The following is a 17,301-nucleotide window of genomic DNA, read 5'->3' as shown; positions in this document are numbered from 1 at the left end:
AATTGGTGATAGAAATACGATCAGTAAAAAAACCCATAGATTTATTAAAATATTAGGAACCTAAATCTGATACTAATGGAATTTGTTAGAAATGTACTAAAACAGCATTTTGTTTCAACTGGAGGTGTGGTTTACTGTGGATTTTCACCTTCAAGGAGATGCCCTTATGTAATTCTAGGCCCATAGTTTTGCCATCTACACTATTAAAAATCTACCGTATTGGGGGGACCTATTTAACAGGATATTATCTGGTACCATTTGGTCCTGCCAGTGCAGATGGGAGAGTTTCATATTTTAAATGTTACCTAACTGTGCTACTGCTTTGAACTTTGCAGGGCTGTAGCTTGATTCAGAACATGGTTTGATCTTGTCAATACTGGGAAGATGAAACCCAGTTTTAACCATAGTGGCCATTACCATCCTGTAACCAGATTCTCCTACCTTTTTTGTAAATTACATTTTAAATAGCGTAGAAGCCATTCAACTCTTGAGAATGATGCTGCACCTAGTAGAAATCCCCAAACCCAATCCATCAATACTCCAGAATAATCAAATATAAATTAATCTGAACACTGCAGTTAAAACAGAATCATCTAGTTATTTCCAGTAGAAGACAGTTTCTCACCTCTCAGAATGTTTCTTTCCTTATTTCTAGTGAGCTTTTGTTTTAATTTTTGTTTTTCTGGGTGTAGGTTGCTTAGCTACAACTCACTCTAAAGCAATTCACAAATTAGACATTCCATCATTTGACTGGCCAATTGCTCCATTCCCAAGACTAAAATACCCCCTGGAAGATTTTGTGAAAGAGAATCAACAGGAAGAAGCCCGCTGTTTAGAAGAGGTGAGTACTTCACTGGCTGCATTCTGTTTTCATTTTGAAATAATGAAGTGTTAGTGGGATTAGCTGCTGTTAACTGGGAAGAACATTTTCAGGAATTGGAATGGCCTTTGATGAAAGCAGTACTCCCTAAGCTGTTACAGTTAATAGCCTGCCTCTGCTGCCATTTAAAAAGAACTGTCGACTATGAAATTATGAATGATCTGCAGAAATCTGCAGAACCAGAGTGAAATTTCGCATGCAAGGAAAGGTTTGTTTAAAAACATCTGAATTAATTTTCTCTCCCAAATTTGGGAGAGGGAAATGTGCACAAGGGTGAGCCTTAGTGTGCTTAGTCCTCTGAAAAGCAACTCTGTAAAAGTGACATGGATTTTCCTGCTTTTCTGTTTAAGATTTCTGGATTCATGCTCTGATCCAATAACCAGCTCCATGAAGTTATATGCCTGTGTGACTCCCCAGTGAAGCCAATGAGGTCTGCCTGTGTAGGTGTAGTGAGGGTCCTATGCAGAGCCAGTTGCAGGATTGAGGCTTCATTTCCAAATTAAAAAACTGATTTTTCTGCTAACCTTGCAAAATCCAGCTGGGATCTGGAAATCAAGTTGTGTTCCATTCTGCCCTTTACATTATTGCTAAGGCTACATTTTACTGTCGGCTGTTTTTAGTAAAAGTCACAGACCGGTCATGGGCAGTAAACAAAAGTTCACGGTTTGTGACCTGTCCATGACTTTTACTATATACTCCTGATTAAAACTTGGGAAGGAGGGGGTGGCTTGGGGGGAACGGCCTGTGGGGGTTGCTCGGGGTGGGGGGAGGGCGCCATGGGTGCTCGGTGCGGGGGCGAGTTGACGAGCTGCGGCAGGCTCCTTACCCAGGTCCTGAGCTCCACATGCTGCCTCCTCTCCTCCCCAAATCCCAGTTTGGCAGCTCTAATTGGCTGGGAACCGTGGCCAATGGGAGCTGGAGGGGCGGTGCCTGCTAGCATAGGCCGCATGTGGAGCTAGGAGCAGAGGGAGGGGAGTTCCTGTAGCCCTTTCAGGGAGCCCGTCCTAGGTAAGCACCACCCCACCCCTGAGCCTCCCTACACCCAAACTCCTGCTGCCGGGGGTGCAGGGTAGGGGGAGAGGAGGCGAGACTGGCCCAAGGGCTGCCCGAGCTGCTCCGGTAGCCCCTGGGCCAGGCACACCAGCCACTGCAGAGGTCATGGAAAGTCATGGAATCCATGACTTCCGTGACGTCTGTGACCAACGTGGAGCCTTAATCATCGCTAATAGCAATCCTGCAGTCAGAATATAGCTGATATTTCTGTTGAAGCATAATGCAGCACAGAGTCCAGGTTGCTCTCCCATAGCTGCACTGGCTCAGCAGTACTAAGATAAGTGAATGCTTGTTTTATTAGTAGAAATAACTCAGGGCAGACACACGGTGAGTAAAAAGGTGTATTTTTTTCATAGCCACTTTTCGACGTGATCTTAACATAGCTTAAATATTCCCCTTTCATGATTCTCAATATTCTGGCCATCTCTTCCTGATTATGAGATATTTGTGCTTCAGGAAGAGTTTTATCCTCCTTATAAACACTCTTCTTTTCCCTGCACAATCCTGCAGCAAAGCTGTGCAGAACCTGGTAGGTTTCTGTGTTATTTCTGTGAATATTGTATCTGCCCCAATTTAGCTGCTAAGTGTTATTCTGTATAACTGCATGTGAGTATATCAGAGGAGGTTGTTAGGGGAAAAAAAAAACAGGAAATAAAACAATGACAGATAAGGTATCTCTGCAGAGAATACTGAGGGTCCTCAACAGAACAGTGGAGGATCTATTAAATGGGGAGTGTGCCTCTGCATGGCTCCAATCAAGCTAGCTAGTTTATTTTTCCAAGACCCAAACAAAGGATCAAAGGGATACTAAATCTTTAAAGACCTCTGTCTAGAGAGGAAAGAGGGTGAGCAGGCAGGAGCAGCTGGATGTAAGGCTCTGACACAGATACCGAGGGTATGTCTGCACTGCAGTTAAAAACCCGCAGCTGGCCCATGCCAGCTGACTCGGGCTCAAACTAAGGGGCTGTTTAATTGCAGTATAGAGGTTCAGGCTTGGTCTGGAGCCTGGACTGTTGGACCCTGAAAGGTGGAAGGGTCCCAGAGTTCAGGCTGCAGCCTGAGCCCGAACATCTGCATTGCAATTAAACAGCCCCTTAGCCTGAGCCACACGAACCAGAGTCAGCTGGTATGTGCCTGCCATGGGTTTTTAATTGCGGTGTAGACATACCCTGAGAGTATGCTGCATGGGCTGTCTCTCCCAGCCCAAGAGTAGGAATGTCTAGGCTGATTGGAACTTACTTAAAATTCATTCTCTCCTTGCAAGTTATGAGTAAGGTTCCTGCATGTCAGCCTTATTTGTTATTTTAACCCATTTCTCTGACTGCTGTGTTCTTGCTGACTAATAAGTAGTAGTTTGTTTTGAAAAGGCTGAACTCTGTCACTGCATAGATTTTGTGGTTATAGAATTTCCAAGAGAGAATACTCCTGCAAGGAGCCAAGCAAAATTGGCCCTGATAAAGGAGCCATGAATAATGTAACTGGAGTCGACGTACCTTAGGTCGAGTTACCGCAGAGTCTACACCGCGGGGGTCGATGGGAGAAAATTTCCCGTTGACTTACCTTACTTTTCTCGTCGGGGTAGAGTACAGGGGTTGACTGGATAGCAATCTGCAGTCGATTTGGTGGGTCTTTACTAGACCCGCTAAATCGACCGCAGGTGGCTCGATCTCAGAGTGTCAATCTGTGCTGTAGTGTAGACCTGCCCTGAGAGTGGCAGTGAAGTGGAGGCCCCAAGCCATCACTTGGAAGCATGCCCTTACAGGAGACTGCAGAGGGTTACAAGGCATAGCAGCTCTGTGATCTCAAACAGAACAATGATGAATTTGAGACTTCATAACTATTTACACTTCAACAGGCTAGGATGTCCTAAACGAAGCACTATCACTCCGCAGCAGGATCGTTCAGATGGACATGTTGGGTTACACTGGAGTGAGTTTTTATTCAAACCTGGATACAATCAGGAAAAACTACTTGCATAGCAAAATGCTTTTGGGATACATGCTGTTATGACAAACAGCAAAAAACCAACATGTCAGTGGAGAAAGCAAGGATGCAAAGGATCAATTCACAAACTTAAAGATTATAAAGAGATGATGATTTGTTTGAAAGGCCCTATAATAGCTGATCAGCACCTTCAGAAAAATGTCACTTTAAATAGCATAAGCTGTTACCAGCCCCAGGAAGCTTGGAGTGGAAATTTCCAGACACAAATTATATTACGAACCATCAACAACTGGTACTCTGGGATTAATTAACATTTTTCTATAAAATGTTCTCAGCAACAAAAGTTCTGCACTATTTAATCTGCTTAATTTCAAGGTATCTGCAGTATATTTCCTTGTAATACTAATAATTCAAAATGATTAGATGGGGTTTCACTTAGTGGCACAATATGTAACTGATTTTTCTTCAGCATCATTTGAGTGGCTTAATAAACTAAAGTGGTTTCCATTATTTCCCTCAGTTTTGCTACAACTTTCAAACAAGCATTATTGTAAATTAATGTGAGCTGGGTTAAAATGGTTTAAAATTATAGCACTTTAACAATAATCCAAATTAAGAAGTACGTAACAATCCTAATTTCTTCAGCAACCACATGTTAATTCTTTCATGTTAATGTTTGTGGTTTTTGATGCCACCAGTGATCTTTGCACCAAAGAAGTCCAGCGTCTGGTGCCAGGAAGGACTAGTTTTTCCTGGGAGGAAACTTGCCATTATATCGTGGGAGGAAAATGTAATATCCGTGTTTGATATACAGGTGGAAGATCTGATTGTAAAGTACAGGAAAAAGAAGAAGATTGTTGCTGGAATAATCATTGAACCAATTCAGTCAGAGGGGGGAGACAATCATGCTTCAGATGACTTCTTCAGGAAGCTACGGGACATTACCAGAAAGGTAAATCAAACATTTAGAGGTCCACTAAATGGTTAGCTGAGTTTGCAAGACTTCATTCCTGCTTCTCAAGTTAACTGGCATTTTCTCCAGACCATTTCAATGGGTTTCTCGTAATCCCCTTCTGAAGACTAACATAATTGTCCAAACATCCTAGCAGACCTCTCAAATGGCACTGGTGGCAATGATGTGTATGTGCTCAGACCCATCAGTGCCTCTTCAGCAGCACAGTAACACCTCCTGTTCCATTTGAAGTGTTCTCAGAGAGTTAGCAGTGACTTGTTCTATTGAATAAATTCCCCCACTCTCAAGGGAGTCCGAGGGATTGGTCCAGTCTGATAAATCCTGGTTCCTCATCAGTGTTCCTTAAGCTATAAAGCTAACTTCCATAGAGAGGCTCACACAATTCCAGGAACAGTAGTTGGGATGGTGAAGAAGTATTTTTCTTTTTGGAACATTTGTATTTGCAAATATAGACCCAGCAAAAGTAAAAGCAGAAGTTGAGTCCAGATGTAAGTTCAGATGAACCAGTAAATGACAAAAATGGACAAGATGTTTTATAACATTTGGAATGTCATGGGAGCCATTTAAAAGGGGAGATGAGACCAACCTTTCATTTTCTTCTTGTAAAGGTTCTGGGGGAGAAACCTGAAAGTGTGTTCATGGAAAAACATGTTAATGACATTTGGGTAACCCTGTTCTGTAGGATGAAACAGCATAGTTTCCCTTTGTTAACAAGTGCTCTCACTGCCCACTCATTTTTCTCATAGTGGCATCATTTGAGCGGTTTAGATGAGGCTAAATCCAGCAGTTTTTGTCTTGCCCAAACTGAGGATGTGCCAATGTTGTAACAATACTGTGTTGAACACACTTAGTAATCTGTTTTAATGTGACTTTTCAAAATGTCCCTGCCTGCACAGGATCACTGGAGTAGTCCATTGCAAGTAACATCTTTTTTTTTTTTTTTTTAAAGGGCTGGAATTTTCAGCTAATCAGGGTGACCTGATTGGCCAACCATTCCAAAGTGCTTTATGTTACAGAACAGATGTGCTGTGATGTTGCCTGTCTCTCTCGAACGTGACTGGCCCCCAGTGTTGTAGATGGAAACTTTCAAAAGCACAAATGGAAGTTAGGCTCCTAACTCCCATTGACTTTCATTGGGAATTTAAAGTCTAACTGCTTTTTGAACTTTTGAAAATTACCCCCCTAATATCCCATATAATTGTTTTGAGACAGTCTACATAAAATATGGTTCTTTTCTCTGTTGTCCTCACAAGCTTGTATAAAAACCAGATTACTGTGTATCTTCCTGAAAAATAGCTGAATTTCTTTTGATGATGTAGTAAAAGATAAACTGTTCACAGACTGACATGAAAGGGATGTTTAGAACAGTTCTCCTGACATATTGTTCTGTGCACTATTACTTAACTCTTAGTATTTATGTATTTAGTAAGAGAGGTGAATATTTGTTTTGGAAACATGGATTCAAGTTCCCTGATCTCTCAATCTTTCTGAACAGCATGGCTGTGCATTTCTGGTGGACGAGGTGCAGACAGGAGGCGGCTGCACTGGGAAGTTTTGGGCCCATGAACACTGGGGCTTAGATGACCCAGCTGATGTGGTAACGTTTAGTAAGAAGATGATGACAGGAGGATTTTTTCACAAGGAGGAGTTCAGGCCCGATGGTGTAAGTGTTTTAGTGTACCTTGGACTCTGTAGTCCTAAGTATTAATGAGTGAAGGAAGATGACCGATTTCTGGGAATGATTCTACAATGTGCTGAACCTTGGGACATGCTTCTGTTCTCAAATGCCTGGTGAGCAGTATTGCTGCATATCTAATAAACTCAGCTGGCCTGCAACTGAGTTCATCCGATATGTGGCAATGCGCATGACATATCTGAGTGGGATGGAGCTGTTATTTGACACACACTCTGTATAATCCCACAAGCACATGGCCTCAGTTACACACACATCCATTTCAGTGAGGTTACAAAGGACAGTGTGCCATTCTCTGCGCAGAGTGGCTTCTCCCTGGTTCTTCTTAAATGCTGTGGATCTGCTCCCTTCTGGGCAGGCTTTCTGTTCCTACAACACAGAAGAGGCACCGAGTGTTCATTTCTGGTGCCCCAGATGTTTGTTGACACCCATGTATTCACTTTCCTTTGTGTACAGCATTGCTTTGATTCAAATTGCCTCTCACCATCTTCCACAATTTTTTTCCCCTCTCCCTCCAGCCATATCGGATTTTTAACACCTGGCTTGGAGATCCCGCCAAGAACCTCATGCTTGTTGAAGTCCTTAATGTTATTAAGAGGGAAGACCTTCTAAACAATGCAGCCCATGCAGGGAAAGCTCTACTGGCCGGGCTGCTGGACTTGCAGGTAACTTGCAGGGTGCGGGAGGGGGTTCCGACCTGGGGCAGGGGGTTCAGGGTGTGGGCTCTGGCCGGGCAGTACTTAACTGAGGCAGCTCCCAGTTGGCGGCACAGCAGGGCTAAGGTAGGCTTCCTGCCTGCCCTGGCTCTGCGCTTCTCCCGGAAATGGCCGGCATGTCCGACCTCCTAGGCAGAGGCGCAGCCAGGCAGCTCTGCATGCTGCTGTGTTCACAGGCGCCGCCCCCACAGCTCCCATTGGTCACAGTTCCCGGCCAATGGGAGCTGCGGAACTGGTGCTGGGGGCGGGGGCAGCATGCAGAGTTTCCTTGATTGCCCCTGTGCTTAGGGGCTGGACATACCGGCTGCTTCTGGGAGCGGCATGGAGCTGACCGGACTTTTAAGGGCCTGGCGGGGCGAACTAGCACTCACAGCTCCAGTGCGATGTGGGGGCCCGAGGATTGGGGCTTCTGGCCTGCCGTAGGTACCCCACCTCTGGACTAGATGATCAAGATAGTCCCCTTTGGCCTTAGTCTATGAGTCTGAGTTCTACTGTGTGGTTTACCATCAGTGTACACAGGTTTAATTGTCCTGGTTTTATTGTTTTAAGGTTAAATATCTCCTTGTACTACAGAAGTCCCACTTGTCTTCTAGACAAGAAAATGAAGAGATGATGGGCCTTTTCCACCACAAGTATTAGAGTTTTTATTGACTGAGGTCTTTATCGCACTGCTCAGCAGTGTCTGAGCCCCATTGTGATCACCAGCAGAGTGCAGGATTGGGCCCACCTCAAAATCCTGGTGCATTCACTGAAATTGTTTTTAATACAAATAAAATCTGGGTTTACTGACGCTTTTACAATAATCAGGCCAGTCTGTACTAGCACAAAAGGTTTTTGAATGGTTATTTACTGTGAGATACTAAGCTAATGCTAGGAATATAGGAATCTATTGGCACTTAGAAGCTGTGTGACTAAGATAGGGGAAGTGTTTGTCCAATTGAGCAGGTGGTTGGACTAGATGACCTCCTGAAGTCCCTCCAACCCTGATATTCTATGATCTTATGATTAATCTGTGAATAGTGGGTGGACAAAGAGGAGTACAACCAGCACATTTGTTTGCAAATGGTTAACTGCTGTTCTCCCTCAGGAGCTACTCATTAATGATCCTGTCCAAGCAGACAGGGAGAAGTGACCATGTGGTTTCTTTTCTTTGAGATTTATGGGGTAAATTAAAATTGTTTACTCTTTAACTTCAGTTTGCAGGATTTGTGTCCTGAAGCTGAGTTATGATGGGTTCAGTCTGTGGACATGACAGATCTCGCTGCCTCAGCTTCTGTACTAAACTATTGATCATGGGTGGTTGGGTTGTTGTTTTTTAATTAAAAGCAGTCCTATAGAATATACCAGACACTAGTTCAATGTGCTGCATAGAGACAGTCGTATATAAGGTCATCTCCTCAAAGTGTGGTGCATATTAAATAAAATGGGTTCAAACAAGAACTGGATAAGTTCATGGAGGATGACTATTAGTCACGATGATCAGGGATGCAACTCCATGCTCAGAGAAACTGTAAACCTCTGACTACCACAACCCGGAGGAGGACAGGGGTGGATCATTCTGTAATTGCCCTGTTTTGTACACTCCCCCTGAAGTTCTATTGGGCCACTGTTGGAGACAGGATATGGGCAAGATGGACCCTGATCTGACACAGTATGCCAGTTCTTATGCTCTTATATTGGGGAGTGAGATTTTTCTTTCTATACAAAAATCCCTGCTGTTGCCCTTTTCATTTTTCTCTTTTCATTAAAAAAGGCTATGTCCCAGCCACACAGTGGTGCATGCTTCCTTGGGGAATAAAGAGCTAAACTCTTGCTAGTCTCACTTAGAAAACAAAGTTACCACTTCACTAGAAATAAGCATCATAATGGGCAAGGGGTTGAACATACCTACTACTGTGTATATGTATTTTTAGCAACAGAATATATTTGTGTCTAGCAAAACTTACAGCTTATGCAACATGAAGATAAGCTGGTTTCTAGCACCATTCAGTAAGTGGTTTGTGCTCAGACCGTGGGCTGTGGCCGGCAGTTGGAAGCTGTGAGCTTCAAAACAGGGTTCGAAATCCAGAAGCCTCTGTTCATTGGCTGAGCCTTAGTCAGGGTGCAGGGCTATCAAGAAGGCCAGGGCTTTATGAAGCAGTGAAAAAGTGACCAGGGAGCTTTGCGACCAGGGACTGCTAACTGGGAGTTTCGAGAAGGAGTTGGGAAGGGGGCGAGGTACACTTGCCAATCTTCAAAACCTTTAAACTAAACTATAATCAAAACTTCTTGATTTAAACAAAAACCCTATCATTAACCTAGGTAACTGTAGGAGAAAATGCAGGCAGAAGCCCAGCAGCAGAGTGGGGGTTATCCTGTTTATTGCACTTGCTGTAGCATGTATGATTACCTGCTCTGTGAGCGGGTGGCGTATGTGTGCATTCGGTGCCAGGAGCTCCTGGCCCTCAGAGACTGTGTACGGGCTTTGGAGGCCAGGGTGGCGGAACTGGAGGAGCTAAGGGAGGCAGAGAGGTATGTTGATGAGGCTTTCCAGGACCCTGTAGGTTTGTCCCACCTCCGGTCAGACAGTCCCTGCGCTGTTAAGGAGGATGAAAGGCCCAGAGAAGGAGGGCAGTCAATGGGAACAGAAGGAAACCTTCCCATAGTTGGGACCCTCCTTCCAGATGATGTTGGGGTATCCTCTTGCACTGAGGTTACCTCTCCGGGGAGGGTGGAGGGGGGGAACTCCAGTCATTAGGAAAAGGCAGGTGTTAGTAAGGGGAGATTTGATCATTAGAAACCTAGATATCTGGGTTTGAGAACTGTATGGTGACTTGCCTGCCTAGTGCAAAGGTTGTGGATCTAGATAGACTTATGTGTAGTGCTGGGGAGGAGCCAGTGGTCGTGGTACATGTAAGTACCAATGACGTAGGGAGGGTAGGAGAGACGTCCTGGAGGCCAAATTTAGGCGGCTAGGAAAGAGACTGAAATCTAGGACCTCTATGGTGGCATTCTCAGAAATGCTACCAGTTCCACGCGCAGGGCCAGGTGGGCAGGCAGAGCGTCAGAGTCTCGATGCGTGGATGAGACGATGGTGTAGAGAGGAGGGGTTTAAATATATTAGGAACTGGGGAAAATTTTGGGATGGGGGAGCCTATACAGGAAGGATGGGCTCCACCTAAACCAAAGTGGATCCAGACTGCTGGCACTTAACGTTAAAAAGGTTGCAGAGCAGTCTTTAAACTAAGAGATGGGTGAAGCCGATTGCTGCAGAGGAGCACATGGATTGGACAGAGACTTCTCTTCGAGTAGAGTCTATTGATAGAGATTCTCTAGGTTTTAGTCAGTAGGGGGGATGAAAGAGGATAAAGTATGGGCCAGATCAGACGAGAAACATTCACATAAAGAATCTGACACATCAGAAAAGGGCAGACAAATAAACAGTGACAAGTTTTTTAAAGTGCTTGTACACAAATGCTAGAAGTCTAAATAATAAGATGGGTGAACTAGAGTGCCTCGTGTTAAAGGAGGATATTGATATAATAGGCATCACAGAAACCTGGTGGAGTGAGGACAATCAATGGGACACAATCATTCCGGGGTACAAAATATATCGGAAGGACAGAACAGGTCGTTGGGGGGAGGTGGGGGAAGTGGCACTATATGTGAAAGAAAATGTAGAATCAAATGAAATAAAAATCTTAAATGAATCCACATGTTCCACAGAATCTCTATGGATAGTAATTCCATGCTCTAATAAGAATATAACAGTAGGGATCTATTATCGACCGCCTGACAAGGCTAGTGATAGTGAGGATGAGATGCTAAGGGAGATAAGAGAGGCTATCAAAAGAAAAAACTCAATAATAGTAGGGGATATCAATTATCCCTATATTGACTGGGTACATGTCACCTCCGGACGAAATGCAGAGACAAAATTTCTTGATACTTTAAATAACTGCGTCTTGGAGCAGCTGGTACAGGAACCCACAAGGGGCGAGGCAAAACTCGATCTAGTCCTGAGTGGAGCGCAGGATCCGGTCCAAGAGGTAACTATAACAGGACCACTTGGAAATAATGACCATAATATAACAACATTTAACATTTCTGTGGTGGGAAGAACACTTCAACAGCCCAACACTGTGGCATTTAATTTCAGAAAGGGGAACTATACAAAATGAGGAGGTTAGTTAAACAGAAATTAAAAGGTACAGTGACTAGAGTGAAATCCCCGCAAGCTGCATGGACACTTTTCAAAGACACCATAATAGGGGCTCAACTTAAATATATACCCCAAATTAAAAAACACAGTAAAAGAACTAAAAAAGAGCCACCGTGGCTTAACTACTTAACTCAAAAGGTAATAACAAAATGTTTTTTAAGTACATCAGAAGCAGGAAGCCTGCTAAACAAACAGTGGGGCCCCTGGACGATTGAGATACAAAAAGGAGCACTTAAAGACGATAAAGTCATCATGGAGAAAGTAAATGAATTCTTTGCTTCAGTCTTCACGGCTGAGGATGTTAGGGAGATTCCCAAACCTGAGACGTCTTTTGTAGGTGACAAATCTGAGGAATTGTCACAGATTGAAGTGTCACTAGAGGAGGTTTTGGAATTAATTGAGAATCTTAACAGTAACAAGTCACTGGGACCAGATGGCATTCACCCAAGAGTTCTGAAAGAACTCAAATGTGAAATTGCGGAACTATTAAGTATGGTTTGTAAACTGTCCTTTATGTCAGCTACTGTACCCGATGACTGGAAGATACCTAATGTAACGCCAATATTTAAGAAGAGCTCTAGAGGTGATCCTGGCAATTACAGACAGGTAAGTCTAATGTCAGTACCGGGCAAATTAGTTGAAACTAGTAAAATTGTCAGACATACAGAAGAACATAAATTGTTGCGCAAAAGTCAACATGGTTTCTGTAAAGGGAGATCATGTCTTACTAATCTATTAGAGTTCTTTGAGGGGGTCAACAAACATGTGGACAAGGTCCCTCACCAAAGACTCTTACGTAAATTAAGTTGTCATGGGATAAGAGGGAAGATCCTTTCATGGATTGAGAACTGGTTAAAAGACAGGGAACAAAGGACAGGAATAAATGGTAAATTTTCAGAATGTAGAGGAGTAACTAGTGGTGTTCCCCAAAGGTCAGTCCTAGGACCAATCCCATTCAACTTATTCATAAATGATCTGGAGAAAGGGGTAAACAATGAGGTGGCAAAGTTTGCAGATGATACTAAACTGCTCAAGATAGTTAAGACCAAAGCAGACTGGGAAGAACTTCAAAAAGATCTCACAAAACTAAGTGATTCGGCAACAAAATGGCAAATGAAATTTAATGCGGATAAATGTAAAGAAATGTACATTGAAAAAAAAAAATAACCCCACATACAATATGGTGGAGGCTAATTTAGCTACAACTAATCAGGAAAGAGATGTTGGAGTAATTGTGGATAGTTCTCTGAAGACGTCAACGCAGTAGGCAGTCAAAAAAGCAAACAGGGTGTTAGGAATAATTTAAAAAGGGATAGAGAATAAGACAGAGAATATTTTATTGCCCTTATATAAATCCGTGATACGCCCACATCTTGAACACTGCGTACAGATGTGGTCCCCTCATCTCAAAAAAGATATACTGGCATTAGAAAAGGTTCAGAGAAGGGCAACTAAAATGATTAGGGGTTTGGAACGGGTCCCATATGAGGAGAGATTAAAGAGGCTAGGACTTTTCAGCTTGGAAAAGAGGAGACTAACGGGGGATATGATAGAGGTAAAAAAATTATGATTGGTGTGGAGAAAGTGAAGAAGGAAACGTTATTTACTTGTTCCCATAATATAAGAACTAGGGGCCACCAAATGAAATTAATGGGCAGCAGGTTTAAAACAAATAAAAGGAAGTTCTTCTTCACTCATCGCACAGTCAACCTGTGGAACTCCTTGGCTGAGGAGGTTGTGAAGGCTAGGACTATAACAGGGTTTAAAAGAGAACTGGATAAATTCATGGAGGTTAAGTCCATTAATGGCTATTAGCCAGGATGGGTAAGGAATGGTGTCCCTAGCCTCTGTTTGTCAGAGGGTGGAGATGGATGGCAGGAGAGAGATCACTAGATCATTACCTGTTAGGTTCACTCCCTCTGGCCACTGTCGGTAGACAGGATACTGGGCTGACCCAGTGTGGCCATTCTTATGTTCTTATTTGCCTTGGCAGTATCCCAAATGTACAGGATGGGTGCATTTTAAAAATCCAAGTAAATATTGCCTATTGATCCTGTTCTGTGGGGTGAACTCTGTCAGACTCCTTTATGTCCTTATGAGAGAGAACACACATTTCTAACAGGAATAGACATCTAAGTTTCTAGTTACTAAACTTTCCAGCAACACCAGGCAGTTATTGTAGCTTGGTAAATTGGTCACAGGACCCTGTGTCAGAAATTAAAACTGTGTAGTATTTCCGTGGCTGCAGATACTGAGAAGGCAGAGTTTCCACGTGTCAGAATCCCAAGGTGCACAGCTCACCAGCAGAATGTCCTGGAGTCTCTGCTGGAAAGGTCTGACAGCAGATGTAGAAGTAATGCTCCCATAACTCTTTATTCTAGGCTCGTTACCCCCATCTCATCAGCAGAGCGAGAGGGCGAGGGACATTCTGTTCGTTTGACACTCCAAATGATGCAACCAGGACCAAGCTAATTGCAATAGCCAGAAATAAAGGTATGATAAAGTCTGTCCACATGTCATGCGGGAGAGTGGCTTTCAGTATCACATCCCCGCATGCATTTGATTTTTCTCCTGTGGCGCATAGACAATGTCACACGGATGTTGCACCAGGGAATGAAAAAGTTCCAGAAAATTGTGTTTTCCCTGGCTGAGGAAATAACATACTATTTCCATAAGCATGATGCCAAAGCCTCAGGTTGTTTCCACATTCGGGATGTAAGACAACAGAAATGTTCCCCTAATGTTCTACATACAGCCTAACACTTCAGTGGAGATTTTAATTTTTATATTAAAATAGAGGTTAGTTCTACCAAGGCTTTTTTTGTTAGTGAATACATTTACACCACCACACTAATTTATCATGTATGTATGAGTAATATTTTATAATGCCATTTATAATTTTAATTTTTTAATTAGAAAATGAGATCTTTTTTCTATAACAGTGGAATGTTCTATTTAGGCTGGTAATACTCAAAATTTATTTGTGTATAGAAAATCACATAATCGAGTGTGTGTGTATATATCCCTATATAATCCACTCTTCTTGCAGTGTAGCTTACAACAATTTATAGTTTATAGAACTGTCATTTTATGTCATGACATACCACAGTTTATACAACTGTGCAGACTATAATTTCATAATAATAGATCGTCTATAGAAGTGTATCTGTAGCTGGTCAAGATTTTCAAAAGTAACTAGTGATTTTTGGGTGCCCAACTTGAGACACCTTAGAAGGGGCCTGAATTTCAAACAAAGTGCTGAGCACCCAGCCTCTGAAAATAAGGTTCCTTCTAATTTGTCTCAAGTCAGGCACCCCAAATCACTAGTCACTGTAGATCTTTAGGTTTATACAATTATACAGTGGTTTTTTAGAGGACTGTTAAATTCTAGTATTATGTTGACATGTGGGGTTGGGGAGCAAAACCTTTTCTTTGTAAAAGCTGAAACAGTAAAACAGTTTCCATTAGGCATTAGGGCTGTGATCTTGCATTTCCATAAAATAAGACTCCTGTGCAATGAAAATCTTTGTAACATTATAAGTTTTAAAATAAATACGGTTTTGGGGAAATGCCTGTTATTAAATTTGAGGCTTCAGAAAGTCTATCTGTACATCCTGCTTATAGAACTGACTCAGACAAATTAAGATGCAAAAGGTGAAAAAGATTTAAATCCCAGAATGGGGGAGGGTGAAAGCTATTAACTTTATGCAATACTCAGTGATGAAATAACCCTTGAAGCTCCCTAAAACAGTAACAAAAGTACCAGCAATTATTGTACTTTAGAGACGAGACAGATCTTCTTTGTGGGAATTTATTTTTTCCCACCCAAGCTTTAGAGAGAGATTTTCATTGCTGAGAGACTCCAAATTTAAAATGCAACCTACCTTATTGTTTTAAACATCCCCCTGATTCTATGAATTCTTAGCCGTCCAAGACTAAGGTAGCTTAAGAATGGTACACATAGAGCAGACAATTGTATTCATGAACTTGGTGCTGTCCCTCTGCTGAAATTACTGTCAGACTAACATTTTAGAAAACTATAAAAGAAAATCAACATCCTCCTTGCTTATGAAAAGTGAGCCAACCGAGAAAGCTGAAGGAGAAACACTTTCAGGGCCACTTCAAAACTAGTTAGTGCTGTAGGGTAGGTGTGGGTGGGTGGGTGTGGACCAGGCCTTGTCTACACTACACAGTTTTGTCGGCAGAAGGCAGCTTTTGACAACAAAACAGTGGAGGTGTACACACTAAAAAGCTACTTATGTCGGCAAAACAAAACCACCTTGACGAGAGGCATAAAGCTTTTTGTGGCAAAATTAAAGCGAGAAAGCATCCATGTAGATGCTACAGTTTATGTCGCCATAACTGGCCTCCCCCAGTATCCTACAATGCCTATTGTGACCGCTCTGCTCAATGTTTTGAACTCTGCTGCCCTGTATACAGCTACACAAGTATGCACCCCTCCCCTTTCAAAGCTCCTTGAAGTTCTCACAGCTGAACATGCCGCTCCCCTCTTGCAGCAAAGAGCAAATCATGAACGTGGAATCCTGCTCTCTCTGGCACTAAGAAGAAAGCAGTAGGCATGTCTGATGTTCAGGGTGTTCCGCTCCCCCTGCCTCAGGACTGGTTGTTTCCGGCTGCTGTCTGAACTTAGACAGCATGCCGACATAATCACTTCCCTCACACACATTCTGTCTGTCTCTCACATACACATTTTCCCCACACTCGCTCAAACACTCCCCAACACGCACTGTCTCTCTTTCTTCCCCTTCCTCCTCCTCCCCCCCCGCTCCCTGTCTAGGGTTGCCAACTTTGGTTGGATGAATTCCTGGAGGTTTCATCACATGACATTATCTTTAATTAAAGATTAATCTTTAGTTCCTGGAGACTGCAGAATAATCCTGGAGGGTTGGCAACCCTATCCCTGTCACATACTCCCTCTCTCTCCCACACCCTCACAAACATTTCAGTTGAAAAGCAGCTGGCAATGCCCATGGAACAATGGGTTTGAGAAACTTGCATCAAGTGACACTGTACCTGCCCCATGAGGCATTGCAAGCCCTTCCCAAAGCACCCTGCAGCCAGTTGCACAGTGGGATAGCTACTCATAGTGCACTGCTCTCTGCGTTGATGCAAGAGTTGCTAGTGTGGGTGCACTCTGCCAAAACAAGGAGTATAGTGTGGACATGCAGTAGTGGTTTAATTAAAGCGGTTTAGTTAAAGCACCATAATTTTGTCAACAAAATTCTGTAGTGTAGACATGGCCGCAGCTGAGCAACAGAGATTTTAGCAGTACTGCAGCCTTTGATTGGGAGAATGGATAAATTGTTTCAGAATCAGGAGAATACTTTACATTTAAAAAAAAAATTTAGTACGGATTCAATGATTGGCCAGTCCCTTTGGATGGTTACTCTTGACCTTCTGTACTTAACAGTGTATTAAATACAAAAACATCACACCAAAGATGAAAACTAGCAAACATCTTGTACTGTGATGTAGGCTGTGACTGTGTTAAGAGTATTAATGCTCGCTTTCAGTCTTTGTCACTGCCTGAGCATCAGTCTCTTTGTGATACTATTTGGCCTCCCTTGTCACTGCTAGGACTACTTCCCGCATTTCAAACATCTGGTGAGAAGCATCAAACTGCTACCGTGCTGCTTATGTTTGTTGTTGTGTCAGGTGATCAGCTCCAGGCCCCTTTGCACCACTGAAACCCCATTTATGGCTTTACATGGGTCTGCAGTGCTGTGGAGAAGCTTGTATTGGCCCTCTGCACTGGGATGAACTTCATCCTGAAAGAATGGTATGTGCTGTGTATCCTACAAAGTGGGAAGTCACTAAGGT

The 17,301-nt window shown here is 43.0% G+C and overlaps 1 protein-coding gene across 2 annotated transcripts in view; it reads left to right on the top strand.

The window, feature by feature from the left end:
* The window catches only part of ABAT (4-aminobutyrate aminotransferase), a 133,041-nt gene that overhangs the window by 113,274 nt on the left and 2,466 nt on the right, over nucleotides 1-17,301 (top strand). Inside the window, exons 11-15 of one of the 2 annotated variants that reach the window (XM_073362483.1) lie at nucleotides 693-841; nucleotides 4,692-4,829; nucleotides 6,346-6,513; nucleotides 7,062-7,208; nucleotides 13,842-13,953. In XM_073362483.1, coding sequence (XP_073218584.1) covers nucleotides 693-841; nucleotides 4,692-4,829; nucleotides 6,346-6,513; nucleotides 7,062-7,208; nucleotides 13,842-13,953 — 714 coding nt within the window. The other variant, XM_073362484.1, reaches the window with a different exon arrangement.

This window comes from Lepidochelys kempii, chromosome 10 (assembly GCF_965140265.1).
Source record: "Lepidochelys kempii isolate rLepKem1 chromosome 10, rLepKem1.hap2, whole genome shotgun sequence".
Classification (NCBI taxonomy): domain Eukaryota; kingdom Metazoa; phylum Chordata; order Testudines; family Cheloniidae; genus Lepidochelys; species Lepidochelys kempii.
This window is presented reverse-complemented; position numbering and strand designations above follow the sequence as displayed.